The following is a 26328-nucleotide window of genomic DNA, read 5'->3' as shown; positions in this document are numbered from 1 at the left end:
GAAGTGTAATTTAATTGTTTAGTTGGTCTCACGTCCCATTGAATAACACGGGGAGGCGGGGCTTATGACCTATACTAAGACCAGTCACCGGGGGGCGATCGAGACATTTTGGCTTCACTTTTCAGGGCTTGTGCGGCACGCTTGATTGTGCCTTGTCCTCTGGTTGCACTTTTTGGACTCTCCCCAAATATCAATGGCCTATCCAGATACTGCAAACACTTTTGCTTTCCTAACATTACTGGCTAGACACCACATTCTCCTGTTATGGAAAAAAAATGTCCTTCCCTCAATGTTTTGATGACTGGCTCCGAGATGCAATTGAATGAACTTCATTCATTTGGAAAAAAAATCAGGTATACAATTAAAGGCAACATTAGTGTATTTTCAGACCGGGGAACCATTCATTATCTTTTTTTTTTTAAATTTTCTAGTACTATTTCTACGTCTTGTCAATTTAAACAATAAGATGTTATCATGATGGTGGCTCAAATCTGTTGAGACGTGTATGATTTTGTGTGCATATGTCTAAACACCTGTCTTGCACTCTGTAGTTATGCATTGTTTTTCCCCCTTTGTGTTTGGGGTTAGGGGTGGAGTGGGAATAATATTTTTCCCTATTTTCCTGTACCTGTATCCTGTTATTGTAAAAGTTTAATAAACAGATTAAGCAACAACAACAAAAGAAAGAATGTAGTATATCAGTTTTTTTTGTAAAAAACAGACAAAATACATTAAAGGGGCACTCCACCCATTTGCACTAAGCTTTGCATTGTTAGAAACCCAGTCATACTATTGAATGGTCGTGCAACACTCTCTCATTTTCCCCTGAGACGGGAGAAATCCGTTATTTACCTCTTACACTTCCTCCCACAATGACGCAAAAATCGTCATTTTGCGTCATTGTCGGAGGAAGTGTAAGAGGGGGGGATTTCTGTTGAGACTACAGATACTCGTTCCTCATCTTTCCCAGGGGGCGGGACCCACTCACGCTACAGACCTATTACAGATCAGTGGGTGGGACTTTACTCTCTGAAACTGAAAGCAATATCCTCCATCTTGTTTGAAGCTAAGCTAACAGGCGCTGTGGAGACAGATGTAAAGTTATGACAATAGCGGAGGAGAGTACTCAATATGATATAGAAGAAGAGGATTTCGGAAGTCTGATGCTTGAATCAGGTGTTTGTGGCTACTTTTACAAGCCGCATTATAGCGAAGAGCAGCCGAGGCAGAAGACCTGCCTGCCACGGACGAGGAGCCCGGACTGGCTCGAGTTAGGGCGGACTGGTGGCGCCGGTGATCTCACTATGCAATTACGAACACAGAGATAGAGTCCGTCTGCGGCAAAGAATTCCAACAATGACAATTTCTCCTGGACGAAATCTCTGAATCAGACGAGGACACGGACGTTTGTGTTGTGAACTATCCTAGTTTCGCGCCGCATATGTTCTGACTGAACATCCAGGTACCATGCAATAATTCACCTTTTCAAAAGAAATACAAACGAGGAGTAATGCACTAATGAGTTCGCCAACTAACTAGACATTTTGTGTGAAATGAATTTCAAGCTCTGGTGGTAGCTAGCCTTGTAGACGGAAGAGTGATTTCTCTTATAGGCAGATATGCGCTGTTCTGGATTAGTGGGAGTGGCTTGCGGAGCTGTGCAATGTGGTGCATTGTGGGAGTTGTTGTCTTTCATACAAATGCGTCCTGAAGTTATTTTTTGTCTTTCCTCGGTCACGAAGGCACCAAATTCAAAATTTATTTTACATTTCGACTACATATATGACCCACTTTCAATAAAAAACAATGTTCCTATGGGTGGAATGCCCCTTTAAGAACCAAAGAGAAAGACAGATGAAGTGAAACACAAAAAATCAAGAATATTGAACATATGAAAAGTATTCTTAATAGGTCAGGAGAATATATAGTTGACAAAAACCAAAAGGTAGCTTAAAATTAAACCTTTGAGACTACATCTAATACAATAGAAAAACAACAAGAAGAATAAAAGGCAACATGGACTAAATTTGTTGAAACATCTGAAAATGAATGCATTTTATAAAACAGATCAGTTTTGTCCATTTTAGAGCTTACATTTATTTAAATCTGAAATTGTAACGGGGAAACATGTTTATTGATCAATGTGCTGAAATGGTCATCTATAACAAAGCCACAGTACAGGGATTGCCCATTGTCTTATTGGGCAATCTATAGGGTTAGCCCCACCCCCACAGCTGAGTCAGGGGTGAGAAAGAGACAGAATGAGAGAAACAAAGGAAAGATGTTGTAAGACAAAAGACAGATGGGACACTGCAACCTTCTTTTTGTGATCATGTATTCAGGATTCATGCTGTGTCCTGATGAGCTGCCATCCAAAAAAATCTCAGGGGACATGGATCTGATCTCATTGTTTAAGCATCTGTAGCATTTATTCCAGAGATATTTTCACATTACAGACATTTTCACATATTTTCACATTACAGATTACATTCAAATGATCCTTAAATCACATCCTGCAGTCCTTTACAGATGCAGTTAGTTTACCTCCATAGTAAAATAATACTAGCTGTGATTCATATCAGGCCCTGGGCTCATTCTGTCTCTTGTGAGGGTAGGGTAGGATACTATTAATACCCATTTGTGATCTATGCTACACCCTTCTGTTCATGAAGTGTGGGGTGAGAACACTAGAAAGAGTGACTGAGTGACAATGGTGTTCTTTACAAATAATTTAGATACTAGACTCAAGCTGTCTTGGTTTTCGAGTGCATCCTATTTGCAATTTCTCAACATGACTTTTCTAAGAAAGAGCAATCCTGTTTTTTGCAAATTGTAGAAGCCTAGAACTAGTTGATTACAAATACCTCCAGTTCAGCTCTGGCTCACAGCAGGAATTTTTTTAAGCACCTAGCAGTGCAGTATGTGGTAATGCACAGTCAGGTGGGGCGTGGAGAGTAAAATGGGCAGTTATCCCAGCATTTCCAGCAATGTCTCTCTCTTTCTCATCCACACATGCACACAAACAAACACACTGAAGAGAGCTGAATGGACCACTGACAGTACAATAACAAAAAACAGATGGTACTTATTCCACACACACACAAAAAAATATTTTCCTGATAATAAGTTTAATTCTTGTTGTTTATTCTTTCATTCTTGGGGGAAAAAAGTGCCACGTTATGTCATGTTAAAATGTCACATATTATGGTCCTAAATTTGTGAACCTTTTTCAGTAAAACAGGCTCATATTTTATTCAGTTTTCAGTAACCTTCACTGCTCGAGCCCAAAACAAGGCTCAATTACAAAAATCAATAAGAATCTGCTCATTGTATGTTTGTTTAAACTTCATGTGCAAATTAACAAAATGCTGTACATGTACGTGTGCGTTGGAGCAAAGAAGGAGGGACTGCAGCAGAACACTGCAGCACTACAGGAACCACGCCTTAAAAGGACACGCCCCTTCCCTGACTGTTTAAATGCCTTACTTCATCGATTAAAATCTTCCTGTCATTATGTTGATTTTGTAGTAAGCAATTAGTAGTGTTAAGTAGCAGTTAAATACTACCTATTGCCAAACTGGGCCACTGGTTCACACTATAGAGACTAGGATTGTTCCAAAAATAAACAAATAAATAAATAAACAACATCCACAGAACTGGGCTATATTATGATGCAAAACTACTGAAAACAACCTGACCAAATGAGTGAAATGACCCTGAAAGATTGAGGATGTTTTCTGACCTTAAATGTGAGAAACAGAGGAAAAGAGTCCTTGCATTGTGCTTGATCACATTCACAACAAGCAGCAATGCAAGTTAGCTCTTCAGTGTTAAATCAACCAGCCACAGTCTTAACCAGACACAACTGTGACCAACAGGATTTTGTAAGTCACTTGGTTTCAGTTTCAATTTTGTAGTTTCACTGGGTAGTCCTGCCAACAGGGAAATCTCACTGGTTCAAAAACATGCTCCACATAGCTGTATTAAACATCAAATAATTTTCCTCGTATAAGTGCCAATCAGAATCTGTATATTATGACTGTATGCATAAGCTTGGTCTACCTGTGAGCTGCAAATGGGGTCTAGGTGAGGGGTGGGCGACATACCGGTAGACACGATTAACTGATAGAAATGTGTCAACCAGTAGAGATTTTAGACTATCGTCTCTTTCGCGGTTATGCTCACGTGACTTTGCTGTGCTGCGCCCATGGCCACGAAAGCTTATCGTCTGCATACGTTTTTAAGCATAGTGGTTTAAAACAAGTGAAGCGCAATAGGCAGCGAAACAGAACTCATTTCGCTATATGCGCGCTGTCTGAGAGATGCACGCACGTGAAGCCGCTGCTCAGTGAGCACCTTATTATTTTTGCCAATTTATTGGCTTTGAACGGTTAAATACACACACTTGTATGAGTCAAAATGCCTGTCTTTGCAAGTATCCTATATACAGTCATTTATGCCTTAAGTGAACGTAAACAGTTGAGAAAAGAAAACACATGTGTAACAGTATATTGATCCGGTTAGCTCTTAAAGTGACAGCAGCCTAATATTCCTGCTGTCTGTCATTCATACAAATCAAACAAAAGAGAGAAAATCAAACAAAAGAGAGAAAATCACTACCTGCTCTTGACTAAATCACTTTTTGTAACTTTAATAAGAACAAATGTATATTTAATTTACACAGTGATGACCACGCAGTTTTTTATTTTTTATACATTTACAATTTATGTATCATTTCTTAATGCTTGAATTCTTTCATGTAGGTCTATTTTAGTTATTTTTTGTCCTATTGCTTGTAATTCGTTTATTTGTTCATTTTTTTATCACTGATTGTTTACATGTCTTCAGTAAGCTTGTGGGGTTTTTTTTATTTAGTTTGGCTAGTATTAGTTTTTTGTGATATTGACAATGGTGACAAAAATTATGAAATGTCTATGGTATCAAACTTTTGATATTATTTAAAGCAAAAATGACTATATTGTGATCATTATTGTGAAATAAAATTACTCATATAGTGATATAACATAATGGTCATCTCGCCCACCCCTAATTCCTGGTTTGAAAAAAAAAAAAAAAAAAAAAAAACATGGTGACACTTTGCACACATCTTTCTAATACAAAGCTGAACTGACATGCACATGGGTCCTTGGCAGGGTGTCCTAACCTGTTTGATCAGATCCACAATTACTACTACAGATTAATTATCTACACATGGACAAAAAATATAAAAAAACAAGACAACCTTTGTTTTACGGTATTAAAAATGGACCAACAAACATACTTTGAAAGTAAAATGAAAGGGGAAAGAACATGAGTGAGAGTCTAGGTTTCAAACTACAGTTAAGTCAATTAAAGACTCTGTAAATGGCAATAGAGCAAACCTCAGCTCAAGCAGTCTGCTGCTAAACCTTTAAGACCTATGCAACAGAGAAAGCTCAGATATTAACGTATTGGGCTATTAATATGATGGCATAATACTGCATTATTGCAAAGCAGAGATGGACATAATGATGGAATGGCCTATCATGACTGCACTCGATCTAGACAAATAAATGATCCTGAAGAGTCTCAGCTACAAGGATAATATCACTACCAATATTGAATATCGCTGATACATAATAGAGATTTTATTTAGAAATTATATTGAAAATTTTGCTTTGATGATATAAATACTGTAAAGATCTCATGAACAGACTATTTTCCATCGCTTTCCTGTTTGTAGCCATTTGATGAGTACAAGAAATAGGATGAAACATACATAACAAAAATGCAATCCCTGATTACTCTGGTCAGAGACATCTGCTGAACAGATGAGATGTAGAGCAGGACTCATCTATAGAAGCAGACCGATCTACCCGTGTAAGCCTTGTCATTCTGAGCCTGAACACTTTGCACGGAAGAAAAATTTGCTTGGATAGGAAGGAGATGCTAATTACTTATCAAGGACAAGCAAAGTCATCATTAGCATAACCAACATCTGTCCAAAAGCTTTCCAAAAGAAAAGAAATAAAGAGCTTCTAAACTGGACGGTTCTTCCTGCCCACTGGGTCCTTTTTCCCAGCAGACCACATGCTGACACATGCTTTTGGTCCCTGACAGCTTGAATGCTGCATCACAGACACCACATACCAAATTAAAACATAAAGTGCATGTGCAGAAAAAGTTAAATATGTCAGATAACAATACATTTCATACAGTATTGCCCTTTGCTAGTGGTAAAGACAATGCAATATTACGGTAATACAGGCCACGATAAGAAGTAGGAATTTAAATAAACATGGAAAAGATCCTATAAGACTCCATATACAGTATTATTGTTAAAATATAAATGATGAATGTTTAAATGAAAATGTGATTAGTCATGAGCATTGCTATCTTTTCTGTGGTGAGAAAGCTATACTGTGTAGACCTATAATTAGGCCTACATTTATTTGTACAACTGGGAGAACACTTTACATTTTTTTTTTTTTTTTTTGGTTTAGTCAATTGTAGTTCATTCCTGTACTGGTAGGCCTTAACCATGCATTGAAGGGTGGGGTGGTTATCAGCCTGATGGTATGTCTTTGTTAGGAACAACAGCTGTCCAGTGTTGTATTCTCATTCACAGTGTTTTATTCTGAAACTACAGCTGAGAGCTGGAGAATAAAATGGTGAGTTCTGGTCAGGGCTGGTCCATGCTTTAACAGGGAACTGACACAAAAATCTATCTGAAAACCATTCAACGAAATAAGACACTGAAGGTCCAGAAACATCAGAGGAAGGCCTAACTGGCCATAATTAATTGCACTGACATTATTTGTTTTCTGACATTGTTTACTGCTGGCTGAGTTGGGGATACAAACACTCTTTATTGACCAGTGATTGGATACTGTCCACGCCTGAATAAATGTTTGGCTAATGGCTACACAAATGATGATCAATGACTCGTTACAATCTAGAGATTAAAAACTTAACTGTTCACAGCCGATCAGTTTCCATGTTAGTCCTGAACGCTTAATGTAATAAATTCTCGTTTAAGTGTTTTCATAAGTAGCTCACTGCGCCCTTTCGATAGGCTAACGTTAGATCATATGTTGGATTCAGCGGCCGAATCCCTGAACCTTGTGGGCTGTCTACAGCATTCTGGGGATCATCAATCAAATTACATCATCCTGGTCATGTTCTGATTAAAGTAAAAGACTATAAACGTATCTCGGCCTCGTTTAAATCATTGCGACAGAGAATGAGAGTGAAATATTGAGTTGCTGATCATTGTGGTTGGCTTTATGGCTATAAAGGAAGAACAATACGCACAAATCATCAGCGCCGTTCAGTAACGTTACCTGTGTTTCCCGAATATCCTGCTTCGTTCCTTCAGGATACCACTGAACCCGCACGAATTCTCTACCGAGAGGCCATGACCGTGTGTCCGCCGCCCCGCTCTCGTTGTCGGAGTTACCGGGAGCGCCTCCACCTCTTCCACCGCAGCCACCACCTCCTCTCCCTCCGCCATCACCGTCAATCTCGGAGTCCGAATCTTCAAAATCCTCCTCGCCGTGAATCATCCGTACGAGCCCAAAACGCATCGCCCCGCGGTGTTTTCCAGAGACCAGGTCATGCGTAAACAGGAGCCGCTGTGTTCCGCCTGCCGTGGGAGAGTGTGTGCCGGACGGAGGCTCGGAGCTCGGGCTCATGGCCGGAGAAAGCGTTGCTGTGGCGGGTTCCGCCATCTCTGCTACTGCTGAATGATGCAGGAGGAAAGGGATGGAGAAGTGAATAGAAACCTGTGAGCAGGAGCAGCACGTGTTTACGTCTGTACGTAGTGCGTAGCATGGAGGAAGGGTCACCTGTTACCACTGTCCTGAATTACATCAGTGTCTTCAATAGCAAAGCACTCATACGTTTATTTTACAGAATTGCATTCAACAGAAAATGCAACTCTTCAATGCAAATGTTTTGACGTCGCGTTGTAAAGCCCATCAGACTGAAAATGTCCTCCAATAAGGGAGTCTTAAAGAGATAGTTCACCCAAAAATGAAAATTCTATCACTTACTCACCCTCAAGTTGTTCTAAACCTGTATGAGTTTCTTTCTTCTGTTGAACACAAAAGAAGATATTTTAAAGAATGCTAATAATCAAACAGTTGACGTAGCCATTGACTTCCATAGTAGGGAAAAAAATACTATGGAAATCAATGGCTACTGTCTACTATGGAAGCCCGTTTCCGCCACGTTGAGTAAAAAAAAAAGATTCTAAGTCATAATAATGAGAAACTTTCTCATAATAATGACTTAACATCTCATAATAATGAGAAACTTTCTCATAATAATGACTTAACATCTCAAAATAATGAGAAACTTTCTCGTAATTATGACTTAAACATCTCATAATAATGAGAAACTTTCTCGTAATTATGACTTAATATCTCATAATAATGAGAAACTTTCTCGAAATAATGACTTAACATCTCGTAATAATGAGAAACTTTCTCATAATTATGACATAGATCTCATAATAATGAGAAACTTTCTCGAAATAACTTAACATCTCATAATAATGAGAAACTTTCTTGTAACAATGAGAAACTTTCTCGTAATAATGACTTAACATCTCGTAATAATGAGAAACTTTCTCATAATTATGACTTAACATCTCAAAATAATGAGAAACTTTCTCGTAATAATGACTTAAAATCTCAGAATAATGAGAAACTTTCTCGTAATAATGATTTATTTCCTCGCACTTCTACGCATGCGCAAAGCAGCGGAGCAGAAGGGCGTGCCACACTAGCGACATCCGCTGGTCAAAGCCGTGTAAATGCATCACAGCAAACATGGCACGCTCTGCAAAACAGTTGATTTTATTAAAGTCAGTGTGATCTACAAAGTGCAATCTGTAGTATCATTAAATAACATCAACTAAAAATCATCAGTAGGCCTATATCCATACTTTTCCATGCGCACAAAAAGGTGTGAAAGTGGAATGCAGAAGCAGAGGACGGTTACATAACGAAGGACGCCTGCTTGGAAATTGTGTTACATGAATTTACAAAACTATCAGATTAAAGTTGGAATATTACATTTATTCGTCAAGTTTAAGTGTAACATCTTCATGTGTGTCGAATGTGTGTTAATATAACACGTATTTTGCAGATGCTTCTAGGATATTTGATGCAGGTTCATCTGGAAGATATCAATACAGAAATCACCTTTAAGATGTTTATGACTTTGGGGACATTTACACATAAGTGGGCAGTGGAATGGGGGAAAACGCAAGGTCGAGACGTGTTTTTAAAAGCTGAACTTCTTTTCAAATGAGCGCCGCGTTTTTAGAACGCCGTGTCATGCGCGAGATGCTGTAAAAGAGCGAGCGCAACGTCCGTCTAGTGCGCGTATGCCTAGAAAAGCAATGAAAAAGCGCGTTCTCTATGAACGGATCCTTACACAGAATTCCAGATGAAGTGTTCTTAAACAGATTTTGAAAGGTGTGCTGTCTTATCATTCCTCCATCTATTCGAAATCCATGGATCACCCTTCTGTGTTGCTGCTTGTTCATACACAAAAATACAAATGAATATTACAAATTAATAAAAGACTATCTAGTATGGAAGCCTGTCTCATATACTGATCATTAGGGCCTAAGCCCTGAAAGGGCGAAGGCCCTATTGTTTTCGGTAGGATTATTTATTATTAGGGCCCAAGCCCTGAAAGGGCGAAGGCCCTATTGTTTTCGTTAGGATTATTATTATTAGGGCCCAAGCCCTGAAAGGGCGAAGGCTCTATTGTTTTCGTAAGGATTATTAGGGCCCAAGCCCTGAAAGGGCGCAGAGCCCTATTGTTTTCGGTAGGATTATTTGTTATTATTATTATTATTATTTTCTACTTCTCGGGCACTTTTGGGGCCCTTAACATGCTCGAAAACTCTTGGAACTTTGCACACAGGTCAGAACCCGCGGCCATCAGGGAAGCTGGTACCCGGGCGTGGCAGGGGGGCTCGACAGCACCCCATGGAATGGGATCCGAACACTTGTCCATAAATCAGACACGCTTGCATGTAATAATATGAAACTCGGTACACATATAGATCTCATCGGGCCGAACAACTTTCGTGCTCTAAGTTTTACAAAAGCCCAACAGGAAGTCGGCTATTATGGGTTGTTTGGAAACGCATGCTGTGGAATTTGATGTACTCCTCCTAGGGAATTCATCCATTCGCCTCCAAACTCGGTCAGCATGAAGTCAAGACATTGAGGATGCTATCTCGAACGGTTTGGCCGTGGCGAGGAAACGAATTTATGGCAAATAAGGGACACAGGAAGAGTATTATAACTTCAGCATACATTAACTGATCTGGATGAAACTTCCGCAGTGTGTTCGTTGTAAGAGGCCTATCACATGGATGTAACTATTGTGAGTCAAAGTTATAGCGCCACCAACTGGCAGCAGGAAGTGTGTCACTTTCAAAATGCTTTTGACAAAAGTGGGGGGGTTAGTTTTACCCACAATTACAAACATCAGTACGTATATTGTTCTCATCGAGCCGGACAACTTTCTAAATTACAGTTATAAGGTCTGACCAACAGGAAGTCAGATATTTTGGTTTGAATGTGGATTTCTTTGCAAAATCATCCTCTGAATATTTACCCACTCCTCTTAAGTGGTTTATTTTATTCCCACCAAACTTTTTCAACATGATGAAAATACATTAAAGATACTAAATTGTGAACAGATAATAAATATCTCAAACGGTTTTGCTATGGCAAGGGATTAAAGTAATGTCAAAAAAGGAAACACTAAAAGCCTTATATCTTCTAAAAATGTAATTATACACCATTTATTTATATATAAAATTATACAAATATTAGAACTAAACCCATTTTATTCTGTTTTTGCAATTCAAGAAGTATGAAAAAGTTATAAACAGGCTATTTAGTGCTATTTGTTTCAACAAAAAAGCAAACATAGGGCTATACTGCCCTCTTGTGTCCAAAAGGATATCAAAATAGTATATAAAACTTTTTACTAGGTAGGCCTATATTGTATTTAAATATAAATTTATTAGGTATATGACTGTGAGGATATTTTCCCATCGGTTAATCGACGTGTGACACGAGCGGGTGCTTTTAAATCGCTAATATAAAAGTGAAAGTAAAGACGTCCGCACGGACATTGATAATGGTGCACACACGTTGGAAAGAATGATACTTTTAAACATAACACTAAACTGCCATTAGGTGTCGCCAGGCGACCGTCTTAATGAGCGAGTCATTAATTCATTCGTTCAAACGATTTGTTCGAATGACTGAGTCATTCATGATTGAGACAGATGTTTATGGATTGGTCATTGAATCTTTGAGTCAACCGATTCGTTCAAAATGCTGAATCATTCAGTAATGAGAAAACAAGTTGCTGTGAGATGTGCGATGGTTCTGCTGTGATCTTGGTTTAACTATTTTTGCTGCTGAAACAGAACAAAAACAGTCAATATTGCATCTAAAATGTAAGTGACTTAATTGTAACTGTTTATTAACCTGTTGATGAAATCAATGTCGCAGTTTCAATCGTGATTGTATTCAGGAAACATAGCCTACTCGTCAAGTGAGGTTGCTCTTATCATATGTTATAAAATATATAAAAACTCCATATTTGTAATTTTTATAGTCAGTATGTTGTTAACTGGGTTTCTTTTTTGTGTGCTGCGCTCATTTGTTTACATTTCTCCTGGAGAAGCTGCACGAGCCTCAGCAGCGCAACCTTGTTACCATTGATCAGTAATACATTTATTATCAACTGTTGATTGCAACTTAAAATTAATGTAATATAATTAGAATAATCTCTCGTTTTAGTGATTCCCAAGTTATTTTTTTGTCATTGACGTTCTAATCAGGCTACTATGGTCGGGCAAGCTAAACTCTCTTTCAGGTAGGCGGCCTATACTAGGTATGTGACAGTGAGAATATAATTTTACCACCGGTTAATCGACGTGTGACACCGCTGGGGGCTTTTGAATCGCTAACTTAAAAACGAAAGTAAAATATGTTCGTCCGCGCTGACATTGATATTGGTGGGGAGCAGAGCGAGCGTTTTCAATGAATTCCTATGGAAGTAGGAATGAATGCCCGTGCAGCCCTGAGCATTTTAGTTCAATTTTAAAGTTAGCACCATAAAGTATATTTTTATGTCTCCACTGATCAATCACGCCCACGCCACACACACACACACACACACACACACACTCCAGCATTGCAATCTTGACATCGCAGCCTGTTCATTATAGCCCTAATAAAATATATTTATAAAATAGTCAACCTAACATATCAAAATTACACTGCTCTGTTTAAATAGTCAGTAGTACAATTTGTACCATTTTTTTTGTGAAGTGACAAGACAGAGAATATTACTTGTCTGATATATATATAATGTATATATCTTTTGTTATATATATATATATATATATATATAAATATAGCTGCGAGCAGCGATGGAGGGCCCAAGCTGGCGGCACCGCCACCCTGGGGCCTTTAGTGTAACTAAAGGCACCAGGGTGGCGGTGCCACCGGCTTGGGCCCGCAATCGCTGCTCGCAGCTATATTTAGGGCCCAAGCCCTAAGAGGGCACAGAGCCCTATTGTTTTCGGTAGGATTATTAGGGGTTCAAGCACGAAGTGCTGAAACCCTATTGTAATTGTACTGATTTTTATTATTAGGGGTTCAAGCACGAAGTGCTGAAACCCTATTGTAATTGTACTGATTTTTATTATTAGGGGTTCAAGCACGAAGTGCTGAAACCCTATTGTAATTGTACTGATTTTTATTAGGGGTTCAAGCACGAAGTGCTGAAACCCTATTGTAATTGTCCTGATTTTTAGGGGTTCAAGCACGAAGTGCTGAAACCCTATTGTAATTGTAAGGATTTTTAGGGGTTCAAGCACGAAGTGCTGAAACCCTATTGTAATTGTACTGATTTTTAGGGGTTCAAGCACGAAGTGCTGAAACCCTATTGTAATTGTACTGATTTTTAGGGGTTCAAGCATGAAATGCTGAAACCCTATTGTAATTGTAAGGATTCGTAAAACGCATCGTGCAGGACAAACCGTAAGGCCTAGAGACTTGAAACCTGGCCAGATGGTAGGCCTCAATTTGGGGACAACCTATCAGAGTATGACCCCGATTGGCCCATAGGTGGCGCTACAGCAACCAAAAGTTGAAAATCGCTCATAACTCTTAGACCGTTTGTCCCAGGATCAAGTGTCTTGTATCGTTGGAATCCTTGGCTCAAGGCAGACAAAATGGCTATCTCCGATTTGGATGTAGGCAGGGAAAAATTTCTGCTATGTCGAGTTTTGTCCAAAACCTACTTTTGCGAACTAGTCCCTGGTTTTTCGCCCGATCGGAACCAAACCAGTCTAGGACAATTCTCTGGACTCTCTAGATCAATAATTATCAAAAAAAAAGTTGAACTTTGGCATTTGGGTGGCTGTAACAGGGTCATTTAGTAAAGGGGCGTGGCAAAATGCACTCAAAAGCCTATAAATTCCAAAGGAAAACTCAGAACTTCACACAAATTGATGAGCATATGTGTCAGAACATGGTGAGGAAGCATGCAGAGTTTCATGGAGATCGGACCATAGGTGGCGCTATAACTGGCAAAAAGCCTTCATTCTTATTAGGGGTTCAAGCATGAAATGCTGAAACCCTATTGTAATTGTAAGGATTCGTAAAACGCATCGTGCAGGACAAACTGTAAGGCCTAGAGACTTGAAACCTGGCCAGATGGTAGGCCTCAATTTGGGGACAACCTATCAGAGTATGACCCCGATTGGCCCATAGGTGGCGCTACAGCAACCAAAAGTTGAAAATCGCTCATAACTCTTAGACCGTTTGTCCCAGGATCAAGTGTCTTGTATCGTTGGAATCCTTGGCTCAAGGCGGACAAAATGGCTATCTCCGATTTGGATGTAGGCAGGAAACAATTTCTGCTATGTCGAGTTTTGTCCAAAACCTACTTTTGTGAACTAGTCCCTGGTTTTTCGCCCGATCGGAACCAAACCAGTCTAGGGCAATTCTCTGGACTCTCTAGATCAATAATTATCAAAAAAAAAGTTGAACTTTGGCATTTGGGTGGCTGTAACAGGGTCATTTAGAAAAGGGGCGTGGCAAAATGCACTCAAAAGCCTATAAATCCCAAAGGAAAACTCAGAACTTCACACAAATTGATGAGCATATGTGTCAGAACATGGTGAGGAAGCATGCAGAGTTTCATGGAGATCGGACCATAGGTGGCGCTATAACTGGCAAAAAGCCTTCATTCTTATTAGGGGTTCAAGCATGAAATGCTGAAACCCTATTGTAATTGTAAGGATTCGTAAAACGCATCGTGCAGGACAAACCGTAAGGCCTAGAGACTTGAAACCTGGCCAGATGGTAGGCCTCAATGTGGGGACAACCTATCAGAGTATGACCCCGATTGGCCCATAGGTGGCGCTACAGCAACCAAAAGTTCAAAATCGCTCATAACTCTTAGACCGTTTGTCCCAGGATCAAGTGTCTTATATCGTTGGAATCCTTGGCTCGAGGCGGACAAAATGGCTATCTCCGATTTGCTCGCCCTTCAGGCGCCAATTTTGAGTAAATTGCATTTTTTTGAAAAACCTATTTTTGCAAACTTCTCCTAGGTTTTTCGCCCGATCGGAACCAAACCACTGCATGAGTATTCTCTGGAGTCTGTCAATCAATAATCATCCAAAAAATTCAAAATTTCAATTAACGGTCGATAAGGGGAACCAAAATATTTGATGGCACCAGGGCCACTTTTACTAAAACGGTTATAAATTGTGAACAGAAAGAGATTTTTTTGCTAAACTTGGGATACATCTTCCTGAGCTCAACCTGAGATCACTTGAGAAAAATCGCAACAATTGGCCACTTGGTGGCACTATAAAATGGTTATAACTTGTGAACGGAATGAGATATTTTCGCAAAACTTGGGACACGTTCATGAGCTCATTCTGAGGTCACGTGAAAAAAAGTCATGACAATTGGCCACTTGGTGGCACTATAAAATGGTTATAACTTGTGAGCGGAAAGAGATATTTTCGCTAAACTTGGCACACATGTTCATAAGCTCAATCTGAGTTGACATGAAAAAAATCGTGACAATTGGCCACTTGGTGGCGCTATAACAGTGAAAAAAATCATGAAAATAGCTATAAGCGCACCCAACTGTTAGTCTACTGAAAATTGGCACGCAGTGTCTTTGTCCAGGGTGCCATGATAGTCTATGAGAACATTGGTGTATCTCAAAAAACTCAGTATACGTCATTGGCACAATGCCTTGAAGGAGCCTTAGAAGTTTCAAGCCAGTGTTTTTTCACAGGAGTAACCTCCTAAGACTCCTGAATCCTTGCAGAGTCCAACAATACCAAACATGCCAGGTTTCGCCTTATGGTTTTTGTAAGTGTCATTTAGAGCTTTAAAAAATTGTGTTTATCTTCAAAGCCGTTAGTCCGATCGAGACAACAGCAAAAAAACACAGGAAATTTGAAAACATAGGTAAATAGCTAAACAATAACGCCAAAATGTTAAAATTATGATAGGAACTGACAAAAAAATGAATTAAATCCAATCAATTTCACCCATGGATCATTTTGATGCTCTCACATGTTTGAAACAAACAATGATGGATTGTCATGAAATTTGTTTTGAATTGGGACTGGCGAATCCCCGTCCATACTGTCAATGACCATTCGCAAAGACCCGCCCACTTTAGTTACTGTTGCTATGTCTGTCAAGCGACGCCACTCTCACACCACACCAAGTTCTCACGCAGTGAAAAATACATTGCGGATCAGAGAGGAGACTGCGCGCTGACAGACAAGTACTTTTGATATGAAACAAATGGCGCTTTTCCACTACAGCCAGCTCGGCTCGGCTCGGCTCGGCTCGACTTGACTCGGCTTTGTTTGGTTTTCCACTGTGTAAAAGTTCCTGTACCTGCTTCCAGGTACTTTTTTTCGTACCACCTCCGGCGAGGTTCTAAGTGAGCTGGGGCAAGCTGAGGCGATACTAAAATGTGACGTGAAAACACGGCAGACTGCTGATTGGTCAGAGAGAATTGTCACTATTCACTGCGTCATCATTGCACGCGCCAGACGGAGTATCCTGAATAAAAAACAGCAAAAACAAAAACATCCAAAAACAGCATACACTCGATTTCCTCCATTGTCCATTGTGTGTGGCAGCGGATGTATCTCGCGTAGAAGATTAAGTCACGGCAGTTTCCTGCGGCGTCGCTATGACGACCAGGTACTATTGTGGAGGTACTATCTGCAATGGAAAACGGAGCGAAAAGCGAGCCGAGTCGAGTCGAGTCGAGTCAAGTTGAGTTGAGCTGGTACTGTTAATGGAAAAGCGCCAAAAGTCTCACCTTTCAAATGTAGTCATTTTTAGAGACATTTAAACAATAAATACCGTTTTGTGACTCTTTAATGTGTCTGACAGATCGCTGTAGACTCAAGGCTCAGTTAAAGCTGCTCGTGAACCGATCATCTCTTCCTTCTAGTTCATTTATAGCATTAAAATAAACATGAATGAACATAAAAGGAATGTTGTTTTAAAGTGCTAAGACGTCAGTACACTTTGTTTTTCAAATTTAAATCCTCCAAAGTTAATCTACTAACTCTCCTGACTGCTTTGTGGGACAAAATGGCGGATTATGATTAGTCAGATCACCTGTAAATCAAACTCCCTGCGAAGGGTCAATTGAGAATGCTCGTGCGCACAATCCTGATCTAATCGACAACTTTGCAGTTGCACATAGGAAAGCCCGGAAAATCCCGCTATAATGTAAGAGAGCATCTTTTTTATGTATTTGGACCTAGGCCTAACAATGTGTTATGGTGCGCTGTCACCAGTGTTTTTTTTGTTGTTTTTTTTTGGTGAGAGTAGGCTCCTCCTGATTTTGTTAGTCATCTCATCTCTTATATGCTGTGTATGATCATATCCTGCCCTATTCATGGTAGCCTACTCGCGGACATTGCGTTATCAATGTCATCAATTGCGTCATCAAGGGGCCCGCCTTGATAATCCTACTTAAGGGCCCGGTGTTGGCTCGTTACACCACTGAATATAATTGTCTAAACTCCTTATCAAAATTACATATTTACAACAAATTTGACACATATATATGGGCACACTTTGAGTACTACTAATAAAAGTGGTGGAGATCAGGCAAGACTGTAAGAAGACTCAGGCAAAAAGGTGCTATAACTGTAAAAACGCTTTAAAACCATATATTTCCTATGGTAAACTGCCTGTATTGGCTGTAAATTGACTTTTTCATCTATGATGGCAGTTGTTAAATGCTTGCTAAATAAAACGTAATGTCTTTTGATGCTTGTGTGCTTAAAGGCCTTAACTGCTTGAACCCCGATAAATGCTGCTTGCAGCTTTAATTAGGGGTTCAAGCACGAAGTGCTGAAACCCTATTGTAATTGCCCTGATTTTTATTAGGGGTTCAAGCACGAAGTGCTGAAACCCTATTGTAATTGTACTGATTTTTATTATGGGTTCAAGCACGTAGTGCTGAAACCCTATTGTAATTGTACTGATTTTTATTAGGGGTTCAAGCACGAAGTGCTGAAACCCTATTGTTATTGTTAATTTTCCCATGATGCAACATTCAGACCTAAAACTGATCGGGCAGACCAAACCGTAAGTCGTGGAGACTTGAAACTTTGGGGGCTGATAGTACTCACACCGCCTGCAGCGTCACCAAGGCCCGCCCCGATCGGCCTGACGGGGGCGCTACAGCGGTCAAAAGTACGAAACGGCTCATAACTCATCAACCGTGAGGCGTAGGCTCAAGTGTCTTATATCGCTGGAATCCTTGGCTCGAGGCGGACAAGATGCATGCCTCGGATTTGCTCGTGACCCTGGGAAAATTTTCGGGTATTTGCGGTTTTTCCAAAAACCTACTTTCGCGAACTAGTCCTAGGTTTTTGGCCCGACCGGAACCAAACCGGTGCGGCAAGATTCTCTGGAGTCTGAATGTCAATAATTATCAAAAAAAAGTGAAAATTTCGGTTCACGGTCCCTAAGGGCTGCCAAAACGTTCCAAGTGGGAGGAGCCCATTTTGCTTAATTGGCTATAACTCGTGAACGGAACGAGATGTTTGCACCAAACTCGGCACACGCATGTACGAGCTCATTCTGTGGTCACGTGAAAAAGGGCGCAGCGACTGGCCACTTGGTGGCGCTATAACTGTTAAAAGGGTGTCAAAATGATGTATTTCTATGGAAAAACCCCATGAAATGGCTGAAAGCGGCCATCTTGCTGTCTGATTTGCATACAACCTCACAAAATCGGGCATGCGCATGCGTCACGTGATCCTGAAGAAGCTTGAAAACTTTCATGGACGTCGGGCCATTGGTGGCGCTTTAACTGTCATAAAGGTGAGAAGGCCTCTGTATTATCCTATGCAAAATGACATTTAAATGACTGAAAAATGGGGGAAAAAAGAGCAGAGCTTCACCAAATTAGCTGAGCACATGCGCCATATTATTCCAAAGAAGCGTGCAAACTTTTATGGAGATCGGGCCATCAGTGGAGGTGTCACAGTTTAAAAGGTAAAAAAAAAAATGCACCACATTTCCATGATAAATGAGCTAAAAGGGCAAAAAACGTTCTTTTTCCTCTCCGAGGCACATGTTAGAAGGCTTGGTAAAGTTTTTGGAACGCAGCAGCGCAAACGGCAAGTGCCTAGACCCTATAGTTTTTTTTTTAGAGGCCTTTTTGTGGCCCTTTTTTAGCCACTTATTAGGGGTTCAAGCACGAAGTGCTGAAACCCTATTGTTATTGTTAATTTTCCCATGATGCAACATTCAGACCTAAAACTGATCGGGCAGACCAAACCGTAAGTCGTGGAGACTTGAAACTTTGGGGGCTGATAGTAGATTTTTCCTAGATTTTTCGCCTGATCGGAACCAAACCAATGCAGAAATATTCTCTGGACAGTGACTATCAATAATCATCAAAAAAATTCTTAATTTAAATTCACGGTCGCTAAGGGAAACCAAAATGTTTGATGGCACCAGGGCCACTTTTACTAAAACAATTATATCTCGTGAACGGAAAGAGATATTTTCGCTAAACTCGGGAAACATGTTCATGAGCTCAATCTGAGGTTACTTGAAAAAAATCGCGACGATTGGCCACTTGGTGGCGCTACAACATGGAAAAAAATCATGAAAATGACTATAAACGCACCCAACCGTTAGTCCTTTGAAATCCTGAATCCTTCCCGAGTCCAACAATACCAAATATGCCAGGTTTCTCCTTATAGTTTGTGTATCATTGTCATTTAGCACTTAAAAAACTTGCAATTATCTTCGAAACCATTAGTCCAAATTTCGTGAAATTTGACAACATAGATCAATAGCTAAACAATAACGCCCAAATGTCACAATTATGATAGGAACTGACAAAAATAAATAAACAAATAAAAAATTTAAATCATTGTCACCCATGGATCATTTTTATTCTCTCATAAACAGAAGTGTCTAAACTTCAAAACAAAATGAGATATTTACAACAAATTTGACAGACATGCATGGCTACACTTTGAGGACACTTAATAAAAGTGATGGAGATCAGGCAAGATGTGGTGCTATAACTGTCAAAAAAACTTTCCTCAGTAAATTGCCTGTATTGGCTGTAAATGGTATTTTCCATCAATGATCTAAGTTTATTTGTTTATTTGGATCCCCATTAGCCTCTACCTAGGCAGTGGCTACCCAGTCAGCAAATTACCTTTGGCAAAGATGTGGGCCAGATAAACAGCTGAGCTGTGGCCCAGATTAGTTTGTGTTTGCCGGCCCAGATATGGCCCACATCTCCTTTGCCAGAACTGAACCAAAGGACTGCCATAACTCCACCAAGCATGAGCCAAATACTACAATTTCATGTGGCCCATATGTGAGCCTGGTATGCAACTTTAGTATGGTTGAGTTCTGTTAAAATCTAACGGCCCTTATGTGGCCCACATGCAGCTGACAGTTTTTAAAGTCTTATTAACTCACAGGTAAATTAAACACTCAACAACAAATGTACTCAAAAGTATTTATTTTTACAAGCATTTAAATAATTACAGCTAAAGTGTTGTACTTAATTACAGTAGTATTCAGTTGAAAACATTTCATAAAGATAAATATAATTACAGCAAGAGTTGAATAATAATTACAGTAGTATTCAGTTGAAAACATTTCATAAAAATAAATATAATTACAGCAACAGTTGAATTTAATAATTACAGTAGTATTCAGTTGAAAACATTTAAGAATACATAGAATTACAGCTACTCAGTTGTACTTATTTTAAGTAGAATTCAGTTGAAAACATTGAAGAATACAAATCAATCATATAAATAGCATTCAAAGCTATTTTTTTACACCAAAGTTCAAAACACTCGATCAAAGCGTGTATTAATGTTATGTTCAATTAGTCTAATGAGAGTAATACAAATAAATCACAGTAACTTGGTAAAGAGAACTTTAAAGAGAAATTGAGAAAGTTAAAGCAAACTTGAAAGGTAAAGAGTTGAGAAGTGTGTTGATGTGCAGAGAAGTCTCCAATGAGGGTCGGCAATGTGTTGACCTTTTCCAGTAAGGGGATTCTGCCTGACTGCACCTGCAATAAAGAAGAATTTAAATAATGTTAGCAGCAATACAACCTGGAAGCTAGAGCTGCAGGAGAATGAAAAAAAAAAATCATTAATGTAAATTTCCTTTAATATTTTAATTGCAATTATTAACAAATTAAACACCTCTGAATTACCACTGTATGAAAGTTTTTTTTTTTTTAGAATACTTTTGCACCAACAACCGGTTAAAATTTACAGCACTGCATGTATTCTGCTTTTTTTTTTTAAAGACATGCACACTCTAATGTAAAAACACACCAACACAGATAGCATTAATGTCATGTTTTAGTCCAAAGAGTCTACAAAAATAAGTGTTTTTAATAACACATAATAAACTCAAGATAATCCGCAATGATGCGAGACAATTTGGAAGCAGAAACACACAAACAATAATGGGCCAAGTACTGAATGCAAGGAGGAACATAAAGGGTTAGTTCGCCCAAAAATGAAAATTCTGTCTGTAATTACCCTCAAGTTTTTCCAACTTCTGGGTTGTACGTCAGAGCGTAGACTCACTATTGACAGACGCTGGTCATGTGTGGGATCCTGGCCAATCGTGAGCCTACGTTCTGACGTACAACAAAGAAGCGCTCTGCCGTTACACTACGTGAACTCACTTAGAGAAAAAAATGAAGAGTTGAATAAAGTCGTTATTTTTGCTTGTTTTGCACACAAAAAGTATTCTCAACACTTGATAAACTTAAGATTGAGCCACTGTATTCTTGGACTATTTTAACAATGTCTTTACTAACTTTCTGAGCTGGCAAGTTTCAATAATAATTTCAATAATAATAACAGTCACTTAAGTGAGCCACGGATGTGATCAGGTAATGACAAAAAAAAGAGGGAAAACCAGAATAGCTAACCCCATCCCCTGTAATTATTATTAAATAATAATTATAAATACTGTAAATAATTTATTTATTTATAATGCATTCATAATAACAACAACATTACAATAATATTTCGATTGCTTCTGATAAACAATAATACACTTCATCCTTGCGCATCGCTTTCTGTGAGCCCAACGTCCGAGTTAGCAGTAGCATTCGCCGTCAGGCAAGTGTTATTTAAATAAACTCCTGATGTACTTACAAACTTTCCAATGCCTCGTTTTTTGAGTTCAGAACCTATTTTTACTACTGTATAAGTTTGGTGCCATTCTGGGCATTATTAGTGGAGTAATTTACGAGATAAACCTGGAGCCGTTAGCGCCTGCACTAAGTCATAGGGAATGAATTTTTGACTATTACTATTACTGAGATAACGGAAATAAAAATACAATGTTCTGTAAAGCGGTTTTGAAAAGTTGTGTATTGTGCAAAGTGCAATACAAATAAAAGGGACTTCTAAAAAAGGTCTCACCAATGACAACTTCCTTTACGACCAGGCGTTGGACACCAATCTTCCCATTGACTTCTCTCCAATTCATCAACGTGCAACAGCAGTTGTAAAAGTGCTTTTCAGCACTCTCCACACGGTGTTATCCAGGTCAGAGCCACCAACCAGACCCAGATAGGTAATCTGATAGGAAAAAAAAAAATTGGGTAAGTGGTTGAAATATGCATTTAAATAGACCACCCTATAAACTATTACTTACTCCATCTGAAACCATATTTTCTAGGTTTTCAATATGGAAATTATTGTCATTGCCCCACCCATACCGCACATTAGGGCTGGGCGGTATGACAGTATACCATAGCATGGTATATATAATCTCTATCGTTAGAAATCAGAGTAATTATAAAAATTTCCTGCCTCTTCCAAGCTTTATAATGACAGTGAATGGCCGTTCAATTAATTGATAGTTAACAGAAATACAGCAATTCATTGTTTGTTCATGTAAGTTCACAGTGCATAGGCCAAGTTAACAAGTACAATTTTTTATTTGAATGTGTTAGTAAATGTTGAAATTAACATTAACACATTAATATATGCTGTAGAAGTGAAGTTCATTATTAGTTCATGTTAACAAGTTATTTTAATCAGGTATTGTATCGAAAGACGTTACAACTTTAAATTTAAAGAGGGAAAAGTCATGAGAAAAAGTCTTGGATGAATAATATCATTTCAGAGTTAGATAAATACAAAGATAAAAAGATACATACAATAATGCACACGTATTAATTGTTCTTGGCATTTTTATATTATTATGATTAGTTGAATGATTGTGAACACAAATTAGGATTTAGGTTTTTTGACAAACAGTAACACCGACATTGGACCGCGTCGCCTAAAATTCACAAATACTACTACACAATGACAAACTATACTATTTTATATGTGTACGGCAGTGAGCTGTTGATTTATAAACAAAAACATCTTAATTTAAAACGGCAAACCAGCGAACTGCTATAGCCTAAGTTAACAGTTAAGTTACATTAAACTTTATTTTAAGTTATAGCAGTAAACAGAGGAAAATATTAGCTAGTTCAACCCCTTCCTCGATGAAACGAATAACTAAACGCATAATAACATGCAATATTGACACATAATGCTGCATATTTCTTTTATATGACTTTAAAATGCCAAAACATCACTTACCTAACCTGAATGTACACAGTCGTGAGGAAAGCAGAGTAAATGGCGTCAGCTGCCCAGCGTCGCAGTCAAACTCGCGCCGTAGTCTCTCCACCAATAGGAGGGAAGATGCAGAGCAACCTGAGGTGTGGAACGGCGGATGTTTGCCGCATTCGATTTCAGGATTCCTGTGTTTTTCCACGTATAAGCCAAATGTTTACCACAAGTCGGTGTTTCTCACTGTGTGCCATAGCTCAACCACATATGGTTCTCATGTGTTCGTTGTTATCTGGGCCATATACCTCAAAATCAGTTGTGAACCAAGAGAGCATTTCCCGCAGATTTTTAAGTTATGGCAAAACAAATATGGCTACAATTTGGCCCATATCTGTTCAGCCATGCCACATCTAGGCCATATGTGCCAGATAATACCCACATGTGGCCCAAACGTAATTGCTATCTGGGTACTCTTCCTGGTGTCCCAACAAGTAAGACAAACAAAACTACATTTAATCAACAACAATAAAAAGTCAAGTCAATGAAACATACTAACACAACATTCATTCCAAATATCAAAACAACAATCAATCAACAATTTACTATATATTTTGCCATTAAATGGTCCTTTAAATATTTTTTTTTAAAACTCATTTTCTTGTAAAAATGTGATATCAATGGTAAATGATTCCATATTTTCATTCCTCTATACATTACAGTCTGTTGTTTTCCAGTGGTTTTCAAAACAGGAAATAAAAAACATTCCTTTTATTCATGCCTGGTGTAAAAAATTATGCCTAGTACTACTATACAAAAGTTGAGAGTACAGCGCATTAGGACTCTATACACAGAAATATTTCTTATAAAATAAAGCAGAGAGACAATCCTTCACCAGTTCATTCTTAGTATAATTAGCTCATATATAACAGTTTAAATTGAGTCGTGTTGCTCTGTTATGGACAAATGTAATTTTTTCAATTAGTTCTTTTTTTTTTCTTTAATTGACGCACTGGTTGCCACACCACTGGCACTGGGCAATAACACGCGATTCATCCAATCACTGATTGATTGTGCTGCAGTGACTGACACCCCTGAGAGCCAACAGTAGCGCCATATTCATAAGGCCCGCCCACTGTTCGCGCTGGCGCTGCTGTCAGCATGATGAGAGAACAGATCAGATGAGACAGCAGCACGGAACGTTACTCCAGAAACTCCTTGTACTAAATGATCATCATAATCTATCGGTAACTGTGATTGTGTGCACTTGGAAACTTTGGATGCATCAAGAGTGTTGTCGTCAGAGAAAGGTGAAGTGGAAATCGGAGTAGCTGCTAAAGATTTAGTGGATCCCTGTGTGATAATCTTTATTGAATAATCTTCTTTAATTGAATATGTGATGCAATCTCGTTTTAGTGAGTGACATTTTTTTATCATATGTTATCTTATGACAGATATGTCAATTTCAGAAATTATTTGATATGAGCTGAGTTGTGTAAAGTTAGGCCGCAGTCACAGCGCGAGCTGAACTAGTTAGCCGTGGGCTAAAGCTACCGCGTGTAACAATGATCTTTGAATCATGAGTTGAGACAAAGAGTGATTATTGAGTGTCGATGTGTTAAATAACTGTCGTAAAGTTGGATTAATGTGTCATTTGAGCTGCGCATGTCATTTGTTATTGAAATGTTGAGTCAGAAATTAATTATTGTACGTTTGCCTTGTGTTTTCCAAGGCTGCGTTTTCTTGTTCTCTATTTTTTTTTTCCTATGTGAACGTGATCGGCAAGTGTATCCTGTTTTCTGCCATAAATAATCCCGTGAATGTGAATCGCCTGCTTAGTGGATGCAATTACATATGCACAAATGCTGACCAGTGCCCATGGACCTGTTTCCCCTTTGAACTGTAATTTGAAACCATCAACTGGTAGGATAATTACAGTTTTCTTTTGTTTTTTTGGACTCAAAGGACTTTGATTTATTTTATTTTTTTACTTCTGAAATGGAGAGAGAACAACTCTTTAAACTGAATTATTTGATTCACAAACTCTGATCAGCTGACTTGTTTGATTCATGAACTTTGTTCAACTTAAAGGAATAGTTCACTTTAAAATGAAAATTCTGTCATCATATACTCACCCTCATGTTGTTTCAAACCTGTATGAATTTATTTCTTCTGCTGAACAGAAAGGAAGATATTTAGAAGAATATCAGTAACCAGACAGTTTCTGGGTCCTACTGATATTCTTCTAAATAGCTTCATTTTTTTCTTCTTCATTATCTTCATTCATGATGACAGAATTTTCCTTTTAAAGTGAACTACTCCTTTAATCAATTCATCTCTCCAGCATTTCCAATTCATATTGTTGAACATACTATTTTACTATAGAAAGATAAGGTGGTTTATTGCAAGGAATTATGAATCACATTGTGTTTTGAGTCAAAACCAATACTAGTGTTTCTTTCGTCTACGAAAATTGACTAAATATCGTCGTAAACGAACCGCATGACGAAAACGAGACAAGACACAATGTAAATGCTGCTCATGTGATTATAACTATAATTAAATGTATAATGCAATATTGTTGACGAATAAAAACAAGACTAAATGTGGTTAACAAAATAAAAACTATGCTAAAATGTCTCTTCATTTTCATTGAACAAAACGTTGAGTAGTCGCATTATTATTATTATTACTATTACTTTGCAGTATTTCTGTTTCCCGTGGCTCACTTCAGGGGCTGCATCAGGTCTCACTGCACAGACGCAGGCGACGTCGCTTTCTCAAGCCCCACTCGCGACGTTATATAGAAGATGCAGCTGCAGTGAGTTAGCATAAACGACAACAAACAAAGATAAGTCTGACGCCCGTTTCACACACACTGGAGGTGCAGCAGCACAGGAGCAGCACACGCTATAGTGCTTTCACATGTGCTGCGTTTGCAGTACGTAACTGATCCACGGCTTCACCACAAACACATACTCACTATTTTTATTTCAAATCCAGAAGTTATCAGCTACTTTTATTTAAAAAAAAAGTTTGTCAGCATTGCGATTCTCTTTACACACCTATACACTCTTTAATAGACGTAATTCACTTTTAAGCACAATTTAAACAACGTATTATTAAATGCACTACTT

General features: G+C 38.7%; 1 protein-coding gene and 1 long non-coding RNA gene across 3 annotated transcripts in view; both read right to left on the bottom strand.

The window, feature by feature from the left end:
• ube2o (ubiquitin-conjugating enzyme E2O) overlaps positions 1–8055 on the bottom strand; it is a 98372-nt gene extending 90317 nt beyond the window's left edge. Inside the window, exons 1-2 of one of the 2 annotated variants that reach the window (XM_084129366.1) lie at positions 8038–8055; positions 7323–7720 (exon numbers count right to left, since the gene is read on the bottom strand). In XM_084129366.1, the coding sequence (XP_083985492.1) occupies positions 7323–7709 (387 nt within the window). In that variant the 5' untranslated portion in view covers positions 7710–7720; positions 8038–8055. Of the gene's footprint in view, positions 1–7322; positions 7721–7826; positions 7982–8037 lie in introns of those variants that run through there. The other variant, XM_084129365.1, reaches the window with a different exon arrangement.
• Positions 8056–20083: 12028 nt separating this feature from the next.
• LOC311091655 lies at positions 20084–23385 on the bottom strand. The gene is made up of 3 exons (XR_014608143.1): positions 23222–23385; positions 22043–22201; positions 20084–20664 (listed from the first exon to the last, which is right to left on the bottom strand). It is a non-coding gene; the product is annotated as an uncharacterized lncRNA (long non-coding RNA).
• Positions 23386–26328: the final 2943 nt, after the last annotated feature.

Source organism: Abramis brama (genome assembly GCF_963993115.1).
Source record: "Abramis brama genome assembly, chromosome: 11".
Lineage (NCBI taxonomy): Eukaryota > Metazoa > Chordata > Actinopteri > Cypriniformes > Leuciscidae > Abramis > Abramis brama.
This window is presented reverse-complemented; position numbering and strand designations above follow the sequence as displayed.